The 24,481-nt window shown below is 41.0% G+C and overlaps 5 protein-coding genes and 1 long non-coding RNA gene across 7 annotated transcripts in view; 3 read left to right on the top strand and 3 right to left on the bottom strand.

Moving 5' to 3' along the window:
- LOC120430393 (asparagine--tRNA ligase, cytoplasmic) overlaps positions 1 to 7,803 on the bottom strand; it is a 9,688-nt gene extending 1,885 nt beyond the window's left edge. The window contains exon 1 of the mRNA XM_052710031.1: positions 7,563 to 7,803. Coding sequence (XP_052565991.1) covers positions 7,563 to 7,581 — 19 coding nt within the window. The 5' untranslated portion in view covers positions 7,582 to 7,803. The remainder of the gene's footprint in view (positions 1 to 7,562) is intronic.
- A 383-nt stretch (positions 7,804 to 8,186) lies between these two features.
- LOC120426829 (uncharacterized) lies at positions 8,187 to 8,771 on the top strand. The gene is made up of 2 exons (XR_005606763.2): positions 8,187 to 8,549; positions 8,608 to 8,771. It is a non-coding gene; the product is annotated as an uncharacterized LOC120426829 (long non-coding RNA).
- Positions 8,772 to 9,154: 383 nt separating this feature from the next.
- On the top strand, positions 9,155 to 10,694 carry LOC120426836 (something about silencing protein 10). The gene has a single exon (XM_039591625.2). The coding sequence runs from the start codon at positions 9,239 to 9,241 to the stop codon at positions 10,601 to 10,603; it is 1,365 nt and encodes a 454-aa protein (XP_039447559.1). The 5' UTR covers positions 9,155 to 9,238; the 3' UTR covers positions 10,604 to 10,694.
- On the bottom strand, positions 10,622 to 16,952 carry LOC120426834 (squamous cell carcinoma antigen recognized by T-cells 3). The gene is made up of 4 exons (XM_039591621.1): positions 16,794 to 16,952; positions 16,521 to 16,735; positions 14,183 to 16,450; positions 10,622 to 11,018 (listed from the first exon to the last, which is right to left on the bottom strand). Exons 1-4 carry the CDS (start codon positions 16,830 to 16,832, stop codon positions 10,865 to 10,867), a joined length of 2,676 nt encoding a protein of 891 aa, XP_039447555.1. The 5' UTR covers positions 16,833 to 16,952; the 3' UTR covers positions 10,622 to 10,864.
- A 61-nt stretch (positions 16,953 to 17,013) lies between these two features.
- Positions 17,014 to 23,782, top strand: LOC120426837 (gastrula zinc finger protein XlCGF26.1-like). The gene is made up of 2 exons (XM_039591626.2): positions 17,014 to 17,236; positions 22,626 to 23,782. Exons 1-2 carry the CDS (start codon positions 17,102 to 17,104, stop codon positions 23,739 to 23,741), a joined length of 1,251 nt encoding a protein of 416 aa, XP_039447560.1. The 5' UTR covers positions 17,014 to 17,101; the 3' UTR covers positions 23,742 to 23,782.
- Positions 17,466 to 19,659, bottom strand: LOC120426835 (uncharacterized). 2 transcript variants are annotated; one of them, XM_039591623.2, is made up of 3 exons: positions 19,431 to 19,659; positions 18,552 to 19,374; positions 17,466 to 18,490 (listed from the first exon to the last, which is right to left on the bottom strand). In XM_039591623.2, the coding sequence occupies exons 1-3, from the start codon at positions 19,511 to 19,513 to the stop codon at positions 17,687 to 17,689; spliced, it is 1,710 nt and encodes a 569-aa protein (XP_039447557.1). In that variant the 5' UTR covers positions 19,514 to 19,659; the 3' UTR covers positions 17,466 to 17,686. The 2 variants fall into 2 exon arrangements, with proteins under 2 accessions (XP_039447557.1, XP_039447558.1); XM_039591624.2 differs by having other exon boundaries at positions 18,552 to 19,325.
- Positions 23,783 to 24,481: the final 699 nt, after the last annotated feature.

Raw genomic sequence — 24,481 nt, 5'->3', positions numbered from 1 at the left:
TCTGTAAAGGATATTGAAAATAATTTTATAAATTGAACAACTTTTTTTTTTGTTTTTCGTTGAATCTTAGAACAGTGTGTTACAAATTTTATTGAACGTACCCAATTAATTGCAATGCAAATTCTATCCTAACCAAAAAAGAAAGAAATACCAAAGAAAAACTGCAATTGAGTCCTAAAATCTCTAATCTAATCTAACCCTAGCGCAGCCTCTTTTCATTATTAATATTTGCAGTGCCCCATTGCATAAGATTGCATTGAAACCTTCACAAATGTTAAAGCGGCCAGGCCAACTGCGTAAAGTTAACCGCTCGTCGTTATATAGAAAATGTGAAAAATGATCAAATCAAATTAGAACATTTTTTGTGCCGTTTGGACCTCATAGCTATTTCCTAAAATTTGGAACCGATTGATTGCGTCAAACCTTAGCGCATTTCATTTTAATTTTGTATGGGAAATTCTAGGGTGATCACTCAAATCCCATTTTCAAATTCCGACTTTTTCCAGACTTGAGCATGAGCATGAGCATGAGAGACCATCCATGGTTGCCCCTCTGTTGCTGAACAGAACCGTAATATCCTTTCAGCACTACTGATCATAGGCTTCGACGATCTAGTGGTGTTTCCCTTATCAACAGCATGTATGAATGCGCTGAAAAGATAAAACACCATGATTGCTAAAGCTAGATCAGTTGCGAATAGGTAACAGTCATTGGCCACCAACGGCGCCCGCCATGTCAGTTTGTAGACCTCGATTTTAAGGGACGGGAATGTTAGTTAGCGCAGGTTGCTACTAGGGCAGCTGGTTTGCCCAGTGATTACACCCCACGAGCACCAGGAACCTGAAAATGTGTTTGTAGGATAGGGTGTTTGGTCGGGATTCATCATAGAAGATGATGATGCGACCCAAAATCATAGTGTTTGTTGAACGGTAAATATGTATTATTCTCAAGGCAAGCAATCGGATGCTGCGGATGAGACATTTCCCGTTTATCGGTTGTTAAATTTTAAATGAAATGGTTTAATCTTAGACAGCCGGCTGTGGAAATATAAAACCAAAATCATTTGTAATTAAATGATAAAGGATTTAACAGTGTAACTTTTAAATTGAGATGTTTTTACGAGTTTTACATGATTGATATTTAGTGGGGTACTGATTAACGAAGCGAACGACGAGTTACGATGTTTATCGATCTGAAATGGTATGATAAGGTTTTCAATTCCCGACTTTTCCAGACTTTTCCATAAACTCAAGTAATATGCATTTCTTATCTAAATAATGATTTGAAACAAAAAACTCTTAATAAAAAAAGTTAATATCACCCATCGAAAAAAAAACCTAACCAAATAAAAAAAAAAATCAAACTGTTTACAATTTCGTAAAAAAAAGAAACTCAACAACAAACTCCTTTAAAAATACTTTAAAAATCGAAGCACTCATTATTTTGATTCAGAGTAGAAACATAAACAAATAATAGTCTTTGAAAAATAACCGAAAGCTTAAAAGTACTTAGAATTCCAATGTTATTTTTTTTATAACTGGCAAACGAATAGTTTTTGATACTTCATTTCAACTGGAAATGGCAAAAAGTTAAAGATAACTGAATATAACATTTTGTTCTTAATTTAATTTTATTTAAATCATAGAACGTTTCGGGATTCGAACCAGCAACCTCTGTATTGTTTGTCCAGTGCGCAGTCCGATTGATCCACACGGGCGGGCAGATCAAACAACGATTGGATTTTATTCGATATTTAAGTTTTCCGAAAACTGATAATCTAGCTTTAACTATAGTAATTTACCCATACTCACACGATAAACCTTTGGAAAAAAATATTTGAAATGACCTAATGAATATCTTCTATATATATATAAAACAAGCCTTACCCGAAAAACTTCGTCTTTTCCTTTTTTCGTTTGTTGACGTTTTTAGCTTTTTCCTTGTTCAGCCTCCTATGATCAAAATTTGATTTTACGCAACTTTTTCCATACAATCTGCAGATTTTCCGGAATCGGTTCCAGAGTGGCCAAAGTTGCCACTTTTTGGCGTAAGAACCTTCCTTGGGCTTATACGAACCCAACGCAACAAAGAGCACCTCGATCCGACGCTCCGTATTGAACTGATTCGCGTTCGAACAAAACCGTCGAAATCTATATATATAAAAAATTTCGACGGTTTTGTTCGAACGCGCATCAGTTGATAACGGAAAGTTGGATCGGAGCGTTCTTTGCTGCGTTGGGTTCGTATAAGCCCAAGAAAGGTTCTTACGCTAACTAATTGACACGTTGGCCAACCTGAAACCGATTCCGGAGCATCGGCAAATTGTATGAAGAAAGTAACGTAAAATCAAATTTTGATCACAGGAGGCTGAATAAGCAAACATGCTAAAAATGTCAAGACACGAAAAAAAGGCAGAACGAAGTTTGCCGGGAAAAGCTTGTTTTTTATATATTCTTTATGTAAACTAATGTCAAAAACATAAACAATGACTTTTAAAACCCGCCGTTTGGCATGCAAGATTTTTAAAACCCGCCAAACAAATCCCAGCACACTGGGGGTTGCTGGGGGAAATCGGAAAAGTCCTTGTCAAAAATTTTGTGTTTTCTTTTGGAACGGTGGTGTTTTTCGGGGTCCGGTTTTATAACAGGACCAGATTAAACCGGAGAAATGTGGAAAAGTTATATTATGAATCCTGATCTCCAAAATGTCCATTGAATGGCATAAACTCAAAAAATGGATTTTGTGGTTCCGGATCGGATGATGGAAAGTGAATTAATCCACCTAGCCTCTTTCAGCGGAACGAAATGAGCGGAGTGAAATGAAAAAAATATGTTCGAAGCAGAAGACTAATTTTGTGTACTCTGTTATTGATGTGTAACTTTCAAATTTGCAATTGAAATAAATATGTTTTTTGTTTTGGATGTTGACGAATACGTTTAAATTCGAAATTGTATCGAATTGGATTAGCCATATTTTTTATTTGTCGAAAGTTCGGAAAGTTTTTAAATATGAAATCAATAAAGGTTTGAAATAAAACAAGAAATTTAAGAAAAAGAGAACATAGTTTATTTTTATTTTTCTCCTCCTTAAATTGTCCAAAGCACTTTTTTGTCATTCATTTTTCGCTCAAATCAAGCCAGTAAGCAAAATAGCAAATTTCTTTCCTCTAAAATTGTCCCGTTTCCTCTGCATTGCTATCGTTTACTCCGGGGCAAGAATAACAGGAAGCGAACAAGTCATGAGAAAAAATAGTTATTTTTCGCCGAGCGTTTGTAAGGCATTGTTGATTGGACCAAAGACGGAAGCTCGCGCCTCGTACAGCGCCTTCATCGCGCGCTTCAAGCTGACCAGATCGACCGTGGTCTGATGGTTGTCCTAAACGGGGGGTGGCTTCTCCGCCGCACTGTCCTCGTCCTTGTCCAGATCTCCTTCGAGCGTTCGCAGGTCTTCCTTCTTGAGGTTCTTCAAATCCTCCGGCGCCTTCTCCAGCATTCGATCGATGCTCGAGCTGGGCTTCTTCAGAAAGCTCAACGCTGTGGATTGGTACGACGAAAAGATGGCACCCAAAGTTAGGATCAGCGGCGTATCCGAGTTGTCCCGCTGTCACGCGGCCATCAACTCCCGCAGCTTCGCCTCGTCCAAATAGTCCACCGGCGAGGAATCGCGCTGCTCTTTGTTTGTTTCCTTGGATGAATTGCCGGCACCGGAACCGATCAACAGGCTGGACTTTTTCTTGGCGGCCAACGAGCCGCTGCTTTTACTGCTGCCGGCAAACAACGACACGGACACGCGCTGCCGCTGTTGGTGCTCGGTTCACCCCCACAGGACCCCGAAAAAACACCACCGTTCCAAAAGAAAACACAAAATTTTTGACAAGGACTTTTCCGATTTTCCCCCAGCAACCCCCAGTGTGCTGGGATTTGTTTGGCGGGATTTAAAAATCTTGCATGCCAAACGGCGGGTTTTAAAAGTCATTGTTTATGTTTTTGACATTAGTTTACATAAAGAATATAGATAGATTTTGACGGTTTTGTTCGAACGCGAATCAATTCAACACGGAACGTCGGATCGAGGTGCTCTTTGTTGCGTTGGGTTCGTATAAGTCCAAGGAAGGTTCTTACGCAAACCAATTGACACTTTGGCCACTCTGGAACCGATTCCGGAGCATCGGCAAATTGTATGGAGAAAGTTACGTAAAATCATATTTTGATCACAGGAGGCTGAATAAGCAAAAATCAAAAAACGTCAACAAACGAAAAAAAAGTCAAGACGAAGTTTGTCGGGTAAGGCTTGTTTTCTATAAAAAAAAGCCATTACCAAACTCTAGTTGAAATATCCTTTCAAATTTTTTTTTTTTTTTTTTTTTTTTTTGCGGAGCGAGGTGGGACAGCTAGGATCAAGTCAGTCCAAGTCCGGTTGTGTCAAGGAAAGGTAATGAATGTGTTAGCCTGTGAAGTGCCACTTACACCCCATGGGGAGCGGGGAAAGAGGACATGATTGGGCAGGTTATAATGAGATTGTGTATGTGAGAGTGTGTATTGTTGTAAATATTCTAATTTGATATTTCGTTCTCTATCGCCGCTCCCCACAGTGTCATAAAAACACCGTCTGCAAGAGCCCCCCAAAACTAGTTTTGAAGGTTCTAACTGTTAAAAGTAAAACTGTTAAAACTCCCAAAACCAGGATCAAGTAGCACGTGCAAACGGAGTACATTTTCCATACGCTAACGGACTTTTACTGATTGACGACTGTTCCAACAAAGCAATAAACGCAAAATTAATTTTAAGGGAAAATGCCAGCAAAACTATTATTGTTATTTTTTTCAAATGGAAATTAATGTATATATTATAACCTGTAATATAAAGAGTCGACTCTCTGGTTGTCAATAACTAAGGGACAACGAGACAAATAAAATAAGAACCCAAAAGCCGATTCGATTTGAATATCTAAGCAAAGCATGATCGTCATTTTGAGATCATATTAACAAAAAGAAAGTTGAAATAAAATCAGAAAGACCGTCAAAATAGAGGAATTGAAAAAAAGATAGCATCGAAATATGAAAATTTAAGAAGTAAATAAATCTTATACAGAAGGAGGAAAACATAGAGAGATTGACAACCAGTGAGCCGACTATAAACAATAAAGACAACTAAAGTCACATACCTGATGATGGGTAATACCTTACCCATCTTACCGTAGCTGGAAAAAGGCACTTTTTGCGGGAGCTGCAATTGCTCATGCCCTGGCGATCCCCAAGTTGAAGTTTCAATCGCTTACAGCCGCATACGGAGCATCACGTAGACGCAGTAGTTTCGTCGTCCTTTTAGTGTTCGTCTTCCTTCCTTGTGGTGTAAGCTGCTTTCTTTGGTTGTTCTTGTTTTATTTCTCGACCCTTGATCTGGAACTGGTTCGAAAAGAACAGAAAAAAAGGACAGCAATATCTTCCGAAAATAGACTAATTATTCATTTATGGAAAACTAACTAACTTGAATCAACAACCTTAACTAAACTGTCTAAAAGTAACTTGAATCTCAAATCCCAAAAATTGTAATTACAAAGCCAAACATTCCTATACCCAGTTTTTAAACCTGTCTTGCCGCCCCAAACCAAAAACTAACTGTTCATATTTTACAAGTTGAACACTCGTCGTTAAGACGACTATTTCGTGCCTTCCATTTTATTAGGACACACAAGCTTTGCAAACAGGAGCGTATCCCTATCATACCTTTTGTAAACTGTTATTTGAGTGGGAGAGATGCACTCCTGTTTACAAAACCCACGCGCCCTTTTGAAATGTTAGGCTCTTTTTGATCGTCAAACCTCCAGTAGATCCTCGATTCGCAACAATGGTCGATACAACCATAATCCGAAAACCGTTAGTTCAACAGATTAACGAATTTTGTCCGATATCATCACATTATTGATTGACCGAGACTCTATGGAAATTTTGACATATCAAAATGCTTTGTATTATTACTTAAATGGAAGTTTAAAATTTATGCACGTAACATTTTTTAAATAAATTTCAAAATCTATTCTATCCTACAATGCCTAGAAGAGGCCTCTGTTTCTGTTGTGAGTAAGCGCTGGTTTCAGAGTTCATTTTTCAATTTAAAAGGGGTGGGAGACGACTAATTTGCTTCATGAACTCCTACTCGGCCTTGGGACCACCTCTTAAGACACTGATGGCTCCTAGCTAGGAATTAAACCTAGACACAGCGTCGAGGCCCGCTTCGCATGGCAAAAATGTTGGCTGGGGGGGAAGTGATATTATCACGAAATTTGATTTTAAAGCCAACATTGCTAACGGCGTCGAGGTCCTTACTCATGCCCAAGGAATTTTGTTGTTGTTTTTAGTTTCAAAAACTAAAATTAGTACAAATCTGTTGATTAATAAAAAAAAAATCTGTGTCAAATGGATTCAATATTTATTAGAATTTTTAATGTCTTAAATGTCCTTATATTCTGAAATAGATTGAAATAGTGAAAGGAACCATAAATTTAAAGTAAGTTACTGAGGAAAAAATAGTGAATTTAATTTTAAAATTGTACAAAATATGACCAACTTTTTTCAAGAGTTAGAAAATAATTTTCAAACAAGTATGCCTGGGATTCCTGACTTTTTTACAAAAAAATAAAAATTCTTACTTTTTCCCGATTTTTCGACATGAGTGGCCACCTTGAATTGGGAAAGCCTACTTTTTGTATTTTGATTTCTGTAATTTTTATTTTGAATTTGATTTTTTTGACCAACAGAAAAATGGTTATAATTTAGACAATTCTCTAAAGCTTCTTTAATTTAACTAAACTAAAATGATTCCAGAAAAAAAAATACGAATTAGACTAAAGTCCGGAAGATTGTAAAAAGGGTGGTTTTTGTAAGAAACCCCGTCGTGTTAAATATTTTTAGAAAGGTATTTAAAAAACATTTCCAACGAGCTTAAAACATTGAAAATCAGATAACACCATCAAAAGTTATGAGCACAAACTTGATATTGTAGTAATTTTCAGATGGCGGATCTCAGAAATTTGGATGAACACGTTTTCCAGATCTGTCATGCGACCCATCGTTGGATACGTAATCAAAAGACCTTTCCAATGAGATTGAAATCTTACAACCCTATCAAAAGTATATTAATGTGAGAAAGGCATTAACCACCTTAAAGTGGGTTAAGTAACGTTTTTCAATGAAAATTTAGTTTTTTTGTTACAATTATGTTATAATTTTGAATGACCATTTAATATGTATTGCACATTTGAAAGCAACAGTTTTTTTTCAGTCATCATTTTTTGCTGGCTTTTTCTGTCAAATAAAAATCAATCAAACAGTCATTGCAGGGTCAAACTTGCACTGCATCGGTGGCATCCAGGTAGGCTGATGCAATGCGCAATCTTCCTTTTACCATTAGACAAACAGTTTTGTAAACTTAGGTATGTAAATACTGGCAATATTTTTTAAAAAATTCTTCAATCTAACTAAGTATGTATCACAGCGCGATAAAAGATTGATCCAAGCAGGCACATTGTGAACATATTTTTAGAGCTGCTACTGGTACACTTACTTATGGTTAGGTCCTCCATCGTGTTTTCCTCGTCGACTTTCGCTTGCACTGAATCCAGTGGTGAATCAATTACTGTTTTCCGTTCCCCGACGAATCGCCTTCTCTTTATATCCTTTATTTTTTTCCAAAGATTGCAATTTATCAGTTCTGGGCCCGTGCTTATCACATAGATTCTAGGAAAAAAGACTCGTCTGTCGCAATGCCGGACTGTTCTTGCGACCACCGCACCAGAAGGAGGGAGAAAAACGCCTGTGCTGATGTTGGGTTGGCGAAAACGAAACGTCAAATGTTGTGCCAGGGCTGCCAGTTTAGTTTAACGGGATGTCTGTACGTTAAACAGAAGAAAAGTCTGCAACGAAACCAATTTTGTGCTTTCTGGATTTTTGCATTTTTTTAAAATAATTTTGAGAAATAATGTTTAAGGTTTATGGTGTGGGGCTTTAAAAAGATCTCAAAAATTTAAATTTAATTTTGATTATTTCTGGAGCAACATTTGAAAGGGGCGGTACGACATTGCTCTTACGGCCTTTCGTCCCATTTAAACGCGTGTAATGAAAGGCCGTAAGAGCAATGTCGTACCGCCCCTTTCAAATGTTGCTCTGGAATTTTAGAGAATTCCCCTGTTAGACTGAAGTCCGGCGGTCGTGCGATTCGAAGCGTTATCCCTCGATGTCGATTGTGTCCTGCCATTTTCGAGCGTTTGTCGTGCATTTCATCGAATGTCAAAGGTGACATCTGCAGTTCGTGTTGGTACTAGTAGGCTACGCAATTGGATGACAGTTCATTTTTTTTTCAAAGTCCACCACGAAAAGGTTATTTAATAAGTTAAAATTAGAAATAATTAAAACAAAAAGCATTGTTTGTGCAGATTCCGATGCGTCAATCCGGAAGGCGTGCTGTTGAGCGATGGGTTCGATGCTCAAATACAAAGCCAGCGGTTTCAAATTCAGGGACTTTCTGAACCAGGAAAACGGTAAAATGCAAGAGGTAAATTCAGAATAGCTTTTTGGTTCTCATCTATTGCTGACTCGAATCCTTGTTTCAGGAATCTAAATTTCCAAGCAACTCATCAAACTTCCATCATCCAACATCCAAAAAGTTTTTGGCACCTCGGATTACCAACTTTTTCAAGAACTTTTTCTTCCAGTATGGCCAAGATTGTGGATTATTTGTTGTAAAAACAGGATAATAAAATTGTATTGATCAACATTTAATTATTTTCATTTAAATAACCCAAAAATCCAAAACGAGAGCACCCGACAATGGCAGGACAATCTAAATAACAAAGTCGCCCGAAAACGGCCCGACAACGGCCCGTCAACGTCGATTTTCTCAAACGTCGATTTCGACGATCGTCGGACAAAGTGTTGCATATACGCACGAAAAGGGCCCGAATTCCGTCGGACAAACCGACGGAATTCGGGCCGTTTTGTCGAGCCGTCCGGCGGTTTTCGGGCCGTTGTCGGCCCGGTCCGTCTGTCAGGGTCGTCATAAACAATGCGTAACGCCTTTATCAAGTTAAAAATACTAGCGTTACAATGCGTTACACTTTGAACAAAATTAAAAAAACATCGGAATCTGTCAAACTCGCGCAGGCAGTTGATAAACAAACCGAACAAAAACACGTGCACGTTCCGGATTGTCTCCATCAAATTTCAAGCAAAAAGTCCGCCGAAATGCCGGACAAGATCGGCATCTACGACGTGGGCGACCACTACGAGCCGTCCGAGTCGGAGGGTGAGTACGATGAGCGAGAGCAGCGCCTGCTGAAGGACATCCGGGATCGTCGCGGCCGGAAGGCCGCTAAAGACGACGAGGAAGAGGTGCTCGGATTCGACGATGAAGAGGAAGATTACGACGACGAGGATGATGATGATGAGGTTCAAAAGTTCGAGCACGACAGTGACATCGAAGACAAGGAGGACGATGACGATCTGCCGAACCGGAAGGCGTGGGGTTCGAAGGCGCGCGGGTTCTACGGGGCGGACTACGTGGACCAGGATTACGACAGCTTGACGGCGCAGGAGGAGGAGCGCGCCCAGCTGGAGGAGATTGAGGCGAAGGAGATTCAGCAGCGGCTGGCGAAGGAGCTGAACGAGGCGGACTTTTCGTTGGATGTGTTTGTGGCGGAACCGGAAGCCGGGAGGGAGGGTAAGAAGAAGAAGGATAAGGGGGAGATTAAGCTGAAGACGGATTTGTCCGATTTGAGCGAGCGGCAAAAGAGGGAACTTTTTAGGAAGGAGGCGCCGGAGTTTGATGGGCTGGTTGAGGATTTTGAAAAAAATCTGGTTGAATGCCAGGACACGATGGAACCGGTTCTGAAGTACTTGAAAGAGCACGGAGTGCAGGATCATCCATTTGTCAGCTTTTTGAAGACACGGTATGATCTTGCCTTGAGCTATTGCAACAACATCAGCTTCTATTTGCTGCTGAAGTCGAAAAAGATCAAGGTGAAAAATCATCCGGTCGTAAAACGGATGGTCCAGATGAAGCAGCTGCTGCTTGAACTTGACCAAAAGTACGAAACTTCCATCCAATCACAAGTTGAACAAATCCTAGAGCACATCGAGTCCGGAGAGGAACTCATCTTCGATGACCAACCTTCGGCGGACAAACCCAAAAAGGCGAAAAAGAAGCTGGCCATGCTGCGCAACCTGGAAGCCTCCGAGGAACCGGAAGACGAAGACCAGTCAGAGGAATCAGACGAGGATGACGACGACGACGAGCAACCCACCACGAAAAAGCTCCGCTTGGGCAGCGACTCCGAAGAGGAACAGCAGGAAGACGACGAGGAAGCGGAAGTGGTGCTGGACAAGGACGGCAAGCGCAAGATCACGTACCAGATGGCCAAGAACAAGGGTCTCACGGCGCACAAGCGCAAGGAGCAGCGCAACATCCGCGTCAAGAACCGGCGCAAGTTCCAGAAGGCGCTGGTGCGACGCAAGGGCGCCATCCGGCCGGTCAAGACGGAGACGACGCGGTACGCTGGGGAGGCGGGCGGAATCAAGGCATTCGTCAAGCGCAGTGTCAAGCTCAAATAGGCGCGCGCGCGTTTCGCGTGTACTCTACTCTTTATTTGTTACAATTTATCTGAAGAATACAACATTATATTCTGCGGTAGCTCTAAATCAACGTCTGGTTATAGTTTTTGTATTTTTGTTTCTTTGTGTAGAACAGAAAAGAAAATCTTCCGGCGGGGGAAAAAGGCGGTAGGTGTAACACACACAAGCACAATGTTAGGAACATATATATGAGAAGAACAATGAAAATATAATAATAATTATAATAATGATGGAATCAATTCACTTCAATAACATTTTACGAAAATCCTCGTTGGACTTTGGTTTGGCGCTGGGGGTGGCACTTCCTGTCGGGACCTGTCCCGCCGGTGTGGAAACAGTCGTCTTTCGCAGCAGCGCCGTCGGAATAAGCGTGGACAGCTTTTGTTTGACGTCCCTGGAAGGAGAGAAACGCGTTAGTAGAATTTTTGGGTGGCTACTAGAATCATAACTAATTTTATGATTGTCCGATTATTTTATATTAAACTTCTTAAACTCAATCTTACAACTTCTTAAGAAAAAAAAATAGATTTTTCACCGAAAATATTTTTTTTGCAATTCCGTCGTGAAACTACTTACTTTTCCTGTCATTCTTGAACGACGAAATAGCCTACTTTTCTGTACCAAAAATAACAGAATCGAATAGCAACACTTTTCAAAATAAATGCTGAAATGTTCTACTTTTCAACACTGAAATGGGTGCTGAAAAGTTGAACTTTTCAGCACTTGTTTCGAAAAGTAACACTTTTCAACATTTTTTTGATTTAAACGAAAATTCGACTTAAAATTTCACTCAATGGGTGTTTTTCGAAATTGCAAAAAATGTTGTATGGAACTCGTTGCAAAACTTGATTTTTTCAGCACTTGTCGTATTTATCCAACTCGGTGAACCTCGTTGGATAAATGTACGACTCGTGCTGAAAAAATCCTCTTTTTGCAACTTGTTGCATAAACTACTATTTCTTGTCTAAACTACCCCTAACTACTCTAGCGACTTTTTAAATTCAAGATGGCGGCCAAAATGGCGTTGATGAAATGTTGAGAAAATGCATTTGGTGATGGTAGAAGGCAAACAACCATTCAAATTGAACTAAAATAGGGTCGCAGAACTCGTATTTGATGTGAAAATTAAGTTCTCGACTCACGATCGAGCTTTCTCGATAGTAAATTTTCGATCAACCACCGACAAATCTTAATTCTCAATTAATTACGACTTACCATTGAGAAATTACAGTCGTAATTTTTAAAAGCAATTTAAAAAAATAACATTAAATTCCAAAAAAATCAAAAACTTTAGAAATTTATGAAGAGAATCATAATGTTGGATTTTGTTTATTTCAGGAATTAAAAAAATATAGTTATTTTTATTTCAAAGATTAAAAAAAAAGATAAAAAAAAATTTATTCATAAAATCTAAAAAACTTTTAAATTCAATATATTTTAATACATAAAAAAATATCTTGAAGTACAAAAATAAAAAAAGTCCTACCAAACAATTAAAATAAAAAAAAAATATTCAAAAAAATTAACATTTTTAAATTTTATAAATTTTGTAAAATATCTGTAAATAAAATATTTCTTTTTTATTTATTTTTTAATGTTTGAATTTTTTGTATTTATTTTTTTTAAATGCATCGAACACATATCTAAAGTTCAAGCAAAACAATGTAAATGGGCCAATGTGGATTTGTAAACAAGCAGTCTGTCCTGTTCATGTCAGTGGTTGTTTATATTTGACATGAGCAGGACAGCCTGCTTGTTTACAAATCCACATTGGCCCATTTACATTGTTTTTCTTGAGTTGTTTTTATAAAAAGGTTCTATAAAAACAAGAAACACAATAGCTTATAGCTCGGATTAGTTTTCAAAAAGCCGAAAGAGCCATTGGTAAACAAAGTCCTTTTTGCTCGGTATTCGACCTGCTTACGAAAAAGCAATAACAAAAATGCTCGAGATTATTCATCTACACGTCTTTCACGTGCCCCAAACTAAAAATAAATGAAATATTGTTTCATTTTCGAGAAAAACGAAAATTAGTGTCAGAGGTCACGGTGGCTCTTACGCAGCCGTCCCCTAACATGACAGTTTTCGTGAGTTGCGCATATCCACCGACAGATGGCGAGTGGGCCTCGTCGGAGTCCGCCCAATAAATACGCAACTCAAAATCAGTGTTTATGTGTAAAATTAATTATTTTTGGATTTTTTTCATCGTTTCAAATTTAATTACTTTAAACCCGGCTTTTTCGAAGCTTTGCCGAGCTGCCGTGGCGAGAGGTTTCGCCTTGTAAGCGGAAGGTGATCGGTTCGATTCCTGTTTTGCTCGCCAAACTCAGATCCCTTGAAAAAGTAGATGGAGATGAGTATCGACTAGCGGCGTGCTGGATTTCTAATCTAGAGGTCGGGATTTCGATTCTCGTACCGGAATGATAAAGTTAAAAAAAATATTTAAAATCCCCAAAAAATATGTTTACACATTTTTCTTTTAAGGTTTTAAACTTTTAGTGGCTTTCTCGAAAACAGCATTTTTTTTAAATTTTCGATTGCAAATTCAAATTGATTAAATGAAAAATAAATCAAAAAATATAATCACAAAAAGTTGAATTCCTAGAATACTTTTTTGTTATTTTCGAGATTTTATTTTATATGTTTTAGGGAACTAAAAAATGCATCTTTTGCGCCAAAGTTTAGGATAATCAAAATTAGATAACGATGTTTTCGGAAACTTAGCGTTAAACAATTTCAAATAAAATTTATATTTAGATGCAAAACAAACTTGCAATCGAAAATATTTTTTTATTTTTACATAAAGTGCACATTCTTTTTTTGCAATTTATAAATAAGTTTGTCGAGCAGTAAAAGTAATCTAAAGTAAGTAAATAATAAGTTCAGTGTCACCTAATTAACCCAAGTGTTTCAAAGGTTTCAACTGCTATTGGCAAGTGTTTAAAAAAAACGTTTTTTTTTAATTTTCTGCGTTTTTTTTTATAATTTTTTTTTATTTGGCACAAACCAAAAAGTCAATTTGTGTCATTGGTACACCAATACAAGCCTCCATACAATTTTGTCAGCTGCCAATAAAAAAAGGTAGGTAACTATTAGAAAATTTGTATCTTTTGACGAAACTTTCAAATCGATTTGGTATCTTCGGCAAAGTTGTAGGTATTGATGAGTACTATTCAGAAAAAAGGCATACTGAAAATATAGGATTTTTCAATTAACGTTTTTCCAGGCATTTCTTTTATTTTTATTTTTTCGAACGACACACCTCTACTTTTGAGCCATAGATAATAACGGTCAAAATTTTGCCGCCGAGTTATGATTTTTTGGAAAAAAATATGTTTTTAATGCAAAATTGAATTTGCAATCGAAAAATACCTAACAGAAATTTTTAAAAATATATTTGGAATAAATATATGGCCTTTTAGCAATGTTAGTCTTGTTTCTTCTGCATTTAAAATGCACACACCAAAAACGTCAAAACGGCCAGGCCTACCGCGCAAAGTTTACCGCAGAGACAATTCGTCAAACGGTTTTCTGTACAAGATCGCCGCAATCACTCACCCCTTCACGACGTGCCGCTTGCCTCCGCCCAAACTGCTCCCGCCAGCCTCCGCGTCCGGTGCGCCGCCACCCGTCGTCGTCGCCGTCGGATTTCCCCTCGGCGGCGGCGCCGACAGATCCACCGAAATGGTAAACCCATCCATACAGTACTGGTCCATGTGCACGACGGCGCTCTTGGCCGCCGCCTCGCTCTCGTACTCCACGTACGCCAGCCCCTTCGACTTGCCGCTGCGGTAGTAGACGACGCGGACGTCCTTGAGCTTGCCGTGCGGCTCAAACAGCTTCCGGATGTCGTCGGGGGTGGCCTCGAAGGGGAGCCCCTTGACGAACAGTTTGTTCGGCTCGAAGCGCTCCGAGTACTTGAACTTGTTGGGGCGGGCGGCTTTGTCGCGGGCGAGGGAGGAGATGAAGACGGGGCGGCCGTTGAGAGGTCGTCGGTCCAGGGTGAGGGCTTTTTGGACGTCGGCTTCGTGGTTGAGTTCGGCGTAGCCGAAGCCGCGGCTTTTGCCGCTGGAGGATTGGACGAGTTCGATGGATTTGAAGTTGAGTTCGGGGAAGCAGGCGCGGATTTGGTCCTCGGTCGCGTCGAAGCTCAGGTTGCTGATGAAGACGCGTTTGACGTCTTTGGTTGGGTCGATTTCGGGTTTTGCGGGGGTGGGTTCCTCTTCGAGGCGGATGCGTTTGGTGTTTTCTTCGAGGGTTGGTTCGGGTTTCTGGCGGGGGAGGGACGGGATGGCCGGTTTTTTGAACTCGTGTTCGTCGTGGGTTCGTTTGATGGGCTTCTTTTTTGGGGAATCGCTTTGGTCGGCGTCTTTTTTGGGATCGGAGCGACGACCTTTGGGTGGCTTTTGGTTGCCAAGGGATTTGTAGAACTCTTGGACCTTGGCCACGCACAGTTCCTGGCAGGTGGTTAGTTGTTCGAGCGATCCGTTGACGCGTTCGAATCGCATCCAGGCGGCGGCGAGGGTTTCCGGATCGTTTAGTGCGATGGATCCGATCGCTTTGCGGTAGAGTTTGCGAACGGCGTCCAGGCCACGAGTCGCTTCTAGTTCGGCGTACTCGATCCAGAGGCCAACGCGCGTGCTGTTGTCCGAACTGTCCATCACGCTCTGCCACAGGTCACGACCTTTGAGGGGGTCTTTCAGTGCGCCGTACTCGAGTCGTCCCCAGAACTGTAAGATCTTGCACTCGGGATCAGCCAGTTCGCCCCACGTTCTGCCGAGCTGGTTCCAGGCCAGCTCAAAGTTGGACCGCAAAATCTCGCGCTCTTTTTCGTTCTCAAAGTCGGCGTGACGCCGCAAATAGGTCAGGTACTCGAGCCACACCTTGACGGCCGGTTCCGGCGCTTGGAACTCGACGGTCGCCACTTCTTCCATGATCTTCAGAATGTCCGCCTTGCCTCGCTTCTCGCGCTCGCAGATCCGCATCTTTTCCACGTACAACTCGGCACTCCAGGGACAGTTTCGCAGCGCTCGGTTGACCACGTCCAGCACGGATTGGGCAAAGACCGGGGACGCTTCCGTCTCATCCGGATCTGGCGGGTACTTGTCCAGATACTTGAGATAGTCGGTCCAAACCGTCGGATCCAGGCAGCAATCGGTGCAGGACCGCTCGTACAGAACCTGCAGATCGTCGTCCTCCAGCTGGGAACGGCACTCGCGGATGTACTCCCGGTACAAATCGGCTCGTTCCTGGTGGCAGTGCGGCTCAAGCGCGGCCAACCGATTCTCGTACGGCATCATCTTCTGGAGCAGATCTTTCGCCTGACGGTAACGACGTTCGAACTTCTCCGGGTTCAAATCTACGAGCACGGCCTTGTGCTTCTCGCACAGCAATTTGTACTCGATGTGGGAGTCTTCCATGTTCCGCAGCGGAATCTTCAGCTCCTGCTCGTAGATCCGTGCCAACCGGTTCAGCTGCTCCGGACCATCCCCGTTCTTCGCCAGGTGGTCCTCGCGGTACGCCTCGAAGATCGTTCGACCCTTGGTCACGTGCAGGCCGTACGCCGGAATCAGCGCGTCCCAGATCGTGTCGGCCAACTCGGCGTCCGCCTTCGCCGCCAAATTCGCGTACTCCTGCGCCACCTCAACCGAATAGTAATCCCCGAGGGCACGCCGGAACAACCGGTCCACCTGACGCAGCTCGTCCGGCGAATTCCCAATCGCCACCTCAATCTTCAACCAGCGCAGCCAAATCTCCGGAGAAAGCGGGTACGCCTCGGCGAATATCTCCGCACTCTGGCGAATCTTGTCCAGGTCGGTCATCTTACTGCAAAAAGCAAAAAAAAAACACACACATAAAACACCCGCAAAACCCCCAACATTAGTCCAACTCTTACTGTGCAATCTCCAGCAGCTGGACATAGTTGTCGTAGTTGAACTTGTCCTCATCGATTTTGGCCAACTGCTCCACGTACTGCTTGATCATAAGCGCCTCCCCATCGTCGTCATCCTCATCCTCATCACTCTCGTCCATGCTGTCGCTGTCGGAGGAACCGGTTTCACCGGTTTGCGCTTCCGTTTGCTCACCTTCCGGGGCATCCATCGGCTCGTCCTGCAAACACCACCGTTAAAATCCGAACCACGTCCCCGAAAATTCACCCCACACTCACCTTCTCCTCCTCGACGACTTTCATCTCGGAATCGCTCATTTTTGGGCACGGATTTTCACGAAAACCTGACCGGATTTCACGCGCGTTCGCGCGCGCCGTTTGTTGATTTCGCGGAGGACGCACAAATCGTTTAACCGCTCTGCAACGTGTTTGACAGTTCTCGCTGTCAAAGTGGGTGCGTTACGCGCGACGTAACGTCCCGCGACGAAACGTCAAAAGCAATCAGTTTGTTTACGTTTTCAGAGAGAGGTGCGAAACTGCGGATTTGTTCCGGGAAATAGAATTCCTTTGCGGGGCGGTTCCGTGCGATGAAGGTGTGCCGGGTGTGCTTGGCCCAGGAGCAGGATCAGCAGCAGCAGCTGCTTGTGCAGTTTGAGTCAGTGTTTGCGGTTCGTGAGGGACAAATTATCGCCAACACGATTATGCTCTGCACGGGTGTGGAGGTGAGTGCGAGCGGAGCAGGGGTGGATTCAGGGGGGAGGTGCGCACGGAGAGAATTCGCTGCTGTGAAAAGTGGCAGAATCAATCTGATTTTCACGCACTGAGGACAATGGCAATGACGGATTCACTACTGTTGTAAAGAAAGGCAAAACAAAAAGGCAATTGTTTGGAGAAAAAGCGGAATAATCTGTGGAAAAGAAGCTCCATGGATAATAACAAAAAGACATCTGGTTTAAATACGTGCAAAGAATCTTTACTCTTGTGAAACAGACAAAAATCAAAATACGAACACAGCATGTCAAAGCTGTTGCGCCACAGGCTGAGATGTAAACGCAAACGACAAACCACTACATTTTTGATCGGCGCAACAGAAGTGATGCGCACTTTGGTTTGATGCAGCGCGCATAATATCAGTCATTAAAAAGTAATGGACCAAATGATTATGCCGTTTACTAAAATATATTAGCATAAATTCTCCACGACTGAATCTGCTCTAGATTGCGATTACCACGTGACCAGTCTCGATACAGATTGTGAAACCTCACGCCGTCAAACTGCGGATACTCCGGGTACCCCAGACAGTCCAAGCCGACAACGTTCAGCGACTTAAGCACATGCTGGCTGACCGCATTGTACAAAAAGGCCACGCGGAACGCGCGACCGTCCAGTTTTTTCGGGTATCGAATGTTGATCATGTCATACTTTTTTAATACGACCTCGTAAGCAACATAGAGCAGGAGATCCGCTTCAAAGAGCTCCACAACCTGATGCTCGACCAAAAAGTAGAGTGTAGCCACTGTGGGCATCATCTTTGGTGGAATCGCATCTAGTTGACGATGGTCCAAGTTGTCCGAGATGATCCAACAGTACAATTTGAGCTTTGTGTCGGCTAATTTGGCGTGAGTTGCAGGATCTGTTGAAAGCAATTCCTGAAGAGTGGGTGGTTCAATGTGTTGTGGAAACTCCAACGCGCAGGTTTGCTCAGCGTAACCATTTGTGTGGGAAGTTTTGGTAATAAATATCCGGCTCGAACGGTCTCGGCAGTGGTAAACTGCAATGGCTGCTTCACGCAGAATAATTTTCAAAGAAAGAGTGGGATATTCCGCCCCAAATCCATCGTCTCGTAAATCAATTAAGGTCAACGCGTAATGAGAAATCACGCCTGTCCACAATTTGTACAGAAATGCTTTTTCACGCTCTTTTAGGAAATTCAACATTGGATCTTCTGAAGATGATGGCTCCTGTTCAATGAAATCCTGTAATAAAAAAAGAAATAATGGCCACTAACGTATCTCAACAAGTAAAGTTAGAACATACCGCTCCGTAGTAATCCAAACTCTCCTGGAAGCCTTTTCTAATGGCATCTACGTTTGCTGAAGTGCCGAAAATCTCAACCTCAACCTTTAAATCTGTATGCGGTTTACGCACAAATTCTGCCAGTTCTTGAAACTCATACTGATTTATAAGATGGCGTTGTCTAAACGATGCCAGTTCTTCACTCCGGATGAACCCATTATTACTGGCCAGCGTGGCAAACAGCGCCAACTGTTTCTCGTCTAGTCCCAGATGAGTACGCAGCGCCGAGCGACTAAACTCTCGAGTGGTCAACTTCTCAAAGCTTAGATCTTTGGACGACCAAAAGCGCCAATTCCCACGAAAAATCATCATATCCGAATTGTTGGAAATAATGGCCAGAGCGTTGACGGAATTTGCGTACGCAACCATTTCCTTCTTGGTTTCGCCTGTCACTGACAGACGAAATTCGCCGTACCGTTTTGCCAGACTCTTCAATGGGTACTGTGTATTGACAGGGATACTCCGACGATACTTGCCTACCAAGGTGCGCAGGTCGTCACCGTTGTCTACGGAGTCTATGATCTGCAACTCTCGTTCGTAAGCTGCATTGTGACGAGCTGTCCAAACTGCAAATTTTTTTGATTTCTTAAATACTCCATCGTTGAAAAACACCAGCTTTACTCCGAGTTGTTGAAGTTGCTGCAAAAATCGCTCTACAAGGTGGAACACAAGCTCGTAGCGGCCACCACACAAAACGCCACTCAAATCCGGGCTGCAAGATGATTCATACAGTGACTGGAAATCGAACACGAGCGTTGTTGTTGAAGCGGTAGATTTGAATTTTCTGGGGAAGAATTTCGTTTCGTTTTGGAATTGATTTTCAAATAAGTTGCATCTTACCTGATTTCATTTCTTATATCCACTAAAGTGCATCCGTTAGATACTTTTTTGCGCATGTAAAAATCTAAACCTGTGACACCCATTTTACTTAGTCCCAGAAAATGCACCAACTGCACTCGAACAAAGAAAAAATCGATTCACTGAACACGTACTTACAAGTAAACTGTAAGATTCAAGCTGCGAACAACGTTATCGCCTTCCAACATCCGATGAACTAATAGTTGCTGTTCTAAGTACTTGGAGAATCCTGGCCCAATCGAGCCTACTAGGACATTTTTGAGCACAGAATGAAATGCTCATAAGTATAATTTGAGCTACCTGTTGTTTATTTTAAAGCTACACAGAAAAATATGGTACCTAGATTTGCACTATAAACGTGAATATATTTCTTCGTGGTTCTCGAATTCATGAAAACAATTCACGATTTCGAGAATTAACTTTTTTCCGTGTAGATCTTTTGATTCTTGTAAATTTTATGAAGATTTTGCATTCTAACAAAAATGTCTTTCAAAAATCATTTGCGTTAGATATTTGTGCTCACTTTGCGCAACTTGCACGCATATTGCATCAGAGCCCCTGATGTTTTGGTTCGATTCTTCAAGTGTTTTGTAAACACAGACACAGACTTTATGACGTGCAAATAACTGGCAAGCTTCATTGGTCATCGTTTTCAAGATGAAGACAACTCCACTCATATTATGAGTTATGTACAACGGTAAAAAACACGATTAAAAACCATTTCTAATCACTTTTTTTCTTCACTTTAATGCAAAAACATAAATTGACAAGACAACATTTTTTCGATGGATCAAATAACTAGCTGTCAAGAAGGGCCGCGAAGTATTTTTTTTTTAATTGAGTTAAAAATCCCTTTTTAAATCCTTTGCGGTCATACAAAGGGTCAATGTACTCAGAAAAATATTCTTTATCGTTGTGAACAATAATAGCACACATTTAGGTTTAATTTTAGGAATATAAAATTTCGGGCCATGTTCCCTTTTTTTTCTCTTGATGAGCGTCAAATATTTTCGTTTGATGATGATTCTTGCTACCGTTATCAGTCTGGGAGGTGAGATTGGGTCATACAAATTCCCGCATCATTGTAAAACCCAATCTCAGTTGTCTAAGTTGTCATTACCTTAAACAGGGTTGCCAGATCTTCAAATTTTTAGACTCGATTGAAAGGCCTATATCACTTAAGTGGCCATAACTTGAGACAGGGTTGACAGATTTTCAATGTTTTGGACTCTTAGGAAAGGTCTTTCAATTACCTATCCAACGATTAATAACATAAAGACATTTTATACGATTAAAGGTCATTTATCCAACATCCAAAACACACTTTATACATAACTTTTGAACTACTTATCGAAACTCAAGTTTTATTGAAACTTGGGACCCTAAACCAAGTCGAATGGGACTGGTTTGGCCAATATCGGTTCATATTTTATTTGGTGTTTGTGGACGGTCCCCAACTTGGTCCCCGATTTAAAATGACAGGAAAGTAAGTATTTTCAATAACTGAAAAGTATAACTTGGCATCGAAAAGTATTACTTTACGATTCTGTTATTCTTGTGAAGAAAAGTGAGCCGTTTCGACACTCGAGAAGGACAGGAAATGTCGAATTTTTCAGAGCTGTAAATTAGGCGATGAAAAAAACACCGTTGCGTTGTTCGGAAATGACTGAGGAATTTTCATCAGTTTCTGGTGAATATTCACAGTTTTACACATTTTTTAGGTAATATTACTCAAAAAAGAGGTAATATTCAACCTACCAAATTTTAAACATTCTAAAATTCATTTTTTTTTACTAAAAACACATTTTTTTTGCTAGAAAACACAGAAAAAAATGATGGTAATATTCATCAGGGAATGATGACAGATTTTTTTTGTAAAAAAAAGTGTAATATTGGAACTGGTGAATTTTCATGTTCATAATGTTTTGATGAATTTTCATCAGGTTCACATTTTTACACATTTGTTATGTAATGTTACTCAAATAAGAGATAATATTCAACCAAATTTTCAACCTTAAAAAATTCAACTTTTTTTCTGTGCATAGTGAATAATTTGTAAATGAAAAGGCATTTTTTATCAGGTTGTTAACGATAAATTATAATGGGACGATAACTCATTTTAAAGTCTTTCTAAAATCGACTTAATTCAACCAGATCATGTTAAATTTTCAATGCTTTCACCAAAATATTTTTTTTTAATCTTCTAAGTTTCAAAGTAAAATATGTACTCAAAATACCGTATTTTTCAAAAGTACTCAAATTTTCATAATATGCATGGGTAGCAATCGAAGCGAAGTTTGGAATGCTTTTTCACTTTATTAGAGTTTTTTTTGAAAATCCTGAAATTTTCGCAAAATATTGTAATTTTCCAAATTACTAAAATTTTCAAAATTTGCAATATCAAACGAGGCAAAATTTCGTATGCTCTTTCAATTTATTATAGTTTTTTTTTAAATACTTAAATATTCACAAATTACCGTATTTTTCAACAAAAATCTAATAGGGTGAAAAAGCATACAAAATTTCGTTTCGTTTGATACCCATATTGCATATTTTGAAAATTTGAGTATTTTCAAAAAATACAGTATTTTGTGGAAATTTCGGTATTTTCCAAAAAAAAAACTCTAATTAAGTGAAAAAGCATACAAAATTTCGCTTCGTTTGATAACCATATTGCAATAAATGAAAGTTGAGTCAAAAGTTGAGTAGGTACTTTCGAAAAAATAAGGTATTTTCTGAACAAATTTAAGTACATATTTATACTTTGAAACATACTACATTTAAAAAAAATATTCTAGGTGAAAGCATTGAAAATTTAACATGATATGATATGATTGAATCAATCGATTTTAGAAAGATTTAAAGAATGAGTTATCGGCGATAAGATTATCGCCGATAGAATTATGTAAATAACGATAGATTATCGTTATCGTTCCGACGATAACGATGTCGATAACCATTATGGTTATTGTCAGACGATAATATTATCGACGATAATTTTATCGATTAACAACCTTGTTTTTTGGTGTTATTTATTTCCAACTTGCATGTAACAACATCCCAGAATGTGTTAGTGCGACAAAACATAACATATAAAAGTCAAATATTTTGAATGAAACAGCTGTTGTAAGGGGATAATTCAAACTCCACAACATGTAATACAATTTTTTTTTCTAGATTAATTGCCAAGACGGCCTAACGCAGCTGGTTTGCGAATTATGTGTCGACGAATTCTTAAAATTTTACAAATTGCGCCAAAAATGCCTTGAAGCGGACGCTTTCCTACGACAAAACCTCAAAACGGAACACGTGGCTCCAACAATCGCCCCAGAAACCAACGACGTCACCGGTCAAGCCTCATCCGAGGACGAAGAGTACAAAATCGAACTGCTGGACGTGGACCTGGAGGATGAGTTCGGCAAACCTCCGCCGGAAGAGATCCCCGAAGAAGGTCAGCACGATTGGGTCGTCATATCGGAGGTTGAAGTCATCAAGGCTGAGGTTGAAGAGGTGGAGGACCCTGCACGGAGACCTCGCAAGCGGCGGAAGGTGTTTGGAGTGGATCGTCGTCAACCGGAGGGAATGTTCTTCTGCTGTAGCTGTCCAGCGGAGGAATTTGATGGCGCGAGAGCGCTGGAGTTGCACCGAGATGCCGTGCATCTTAAGTATCGGATAGCGGACAACGTGATTCGACCTTTCGAGTGCGACGTCTGCTTTCAACGGTTTTTAACCGAACGGCATTTGGACCAGCACAAGACGAGGCCGTACAAAAAACGCGAATTCGTTTGTACCTCTTGTGGCAACGCCTTCCTGGCCAGTAACACCCTGAAAAAGCATGAGGAAATCTGCGTGACGACCGAACGCAACTATGCCTGTGACGAGTGCGGAAAGCGGTTCACCCAGGTCGGATCACTCCGGAACCACCAAAAGCTGCACACGACCGCCAAAGCCTATTCCTGTCCAATTTGCGCCAAAACGTTCCTCAAAAAGTTCGAAGTGCCAATCCACATGGTCACCCACACCGAGGAACAACCCTTCCCCTGTGACCAGTGTCCGGCCCGATTCAAGCGAAAGCAGGCCCTCCGCAATCATCAGCGCCACCACGCGAATCCGACGCCCTTCAAGTGCGATCTCTGCGACCAGTGGTTCAACAATTTCAGCGCAAGAAAGTTTCACCGCCAAAAGGTTCACGAAGGGCTGGACCCCTTCCGTTGTTACCAGTGTGGGGCCAGCTTCGGACGGAAGAACCGCCTCGAGCAGCACGTAAAGCGGGCGCATGCCGTTGCCTCGTGAGAGCTTGTTGAATAAACCGTGGAGTAGTAGTGTAACTCGAAGTTCAGCTGTTTTGTTTATGCTTTGAAAGAATCTCGTTCCCCCTTCTACTTTTTTTTCAGGTCGGTAATAAATCGTCATCGCCGTCGGATGGTGGTGGTGGACGTGAAACTGTTTCGCAACAGTTTCGGAGTGTCCCCGCAGTTGTGCTTCCACTCCACGTTGCCAAGCATTATATGTTACTTTTCCTTTGAATGTCGCTGTTTCAATATGAGATGGATTTTCCATTGATTGCGACGATAGATAAAATTTAAGAAAAAAATGATTTTTGGTAAAGAAATATGAAAATATAAAATAAAAATCAAAAATCATTTGAAGATATAAAAATACTGCCCTCGCGTGTTTGAACAATCCCTAGTGACATTCTCTTTTTCTCTCTCTTTCTCATTCCCACATTCACAATCATCGCCCTCAACAGAACGTAGCCACAAAAGCCGCCACAAAACAAAATTTGCCAACGCCGTTCAACGGGACGTAATACGTGGTCGGTTCCCAATCTCGTTAATTTTTTATTGCATTTTGGTGAGCAAACAGAATAATCTTCGGCGAGTGTGCGTGAACGAGGAAAAGAGAAGGAGTGATAGAAAGAGAATACTCTTGCTGGCAAGCACCATTTTTCAAAACCATCATGAGTTCATAGTCCGTGTTCCAGGGAACAACTTTGCCGAAGAATGCGAAGAGATTCGTCCACTATTTGAAAT

This window comes from Culex pipiens, chromosome 3, assembly GCF_016801865.2.
Source record: "Culex pipiens pallens isolate TS chromosome 3, TS_CPP_V2, whole genome shotgun sequence".
In the NCBI taxonomy this organism is placed as follows: Eukaryota; Metazoa; Arthropoda; class Insecta; order Diptera; family Culicidae; genus Culex; species Culex pipiens.
This window is presented reverse-complemented; position numbering and strand designations above follow the sequence as displayed.

Coding starts and splice junctions, on each gene's coding strand:
- LOC120426837 (XM_039591626.2), top strand. CDS start 17,102: ATGAAGGTGTGCCGGGTGTGCTTGGCCCAGGAGCAGGATCAGCAGCAG. Junction 17,237..22,625: donor TGCTCTGCACGGGTGTGGAG/GTGAGTGCGAGC, acceptor TTTTTTTTCTAG/ATTAATTGCCAAGACGGCCT.
- LOC120426835 (XM_039591623.2), bottom strand. CDS start 19,513: ATGGGTGTCACAGGTTTAGATTTTTACATGCGCAAAAAAGTATCTAAC. Junction 19,375..19,430: donor GATATAAGAAATGAAATCAG/GTAAGATGCAAC, acceptor ATTCTTCCCCAG/AAAATTCAAATCTACCGCTT. Junction 18,491..18,551: donor GTTTGGATTACTACGGAGCG/GTATGTTCTAAC, acceptor TTTTTATTACAG/GATTTCATTGAACAGGAGCC.
- LOC120426836 (XM_039591625.2), top strand. CDS start 9,239: ATGCCGGACAAGATCGGCATCTACGACGTGGGCGACCACTACGAGCCG.
- LOC120426834 (XM_039591621.1), bottom strand. CDS start 16,832: ATGAGCGATTCCGAGATGAAAGTCGTCGAGGAGGAGAAG. Junction 16,736..16,793: donor AAGTCGTCGAGGAGGAGAAG/GTGAGTGTGGGG, acceptor TGGTGTTTGCAG/GACGAGCCGATGGATGCCCC. Junction 16,451..16,520: donor CAGCTGCTGGAGATTGCACA/GTAAGAGTTGGA, acceptor TGCTTTTTGCAG/TAAGATGACCGACCTGGACA.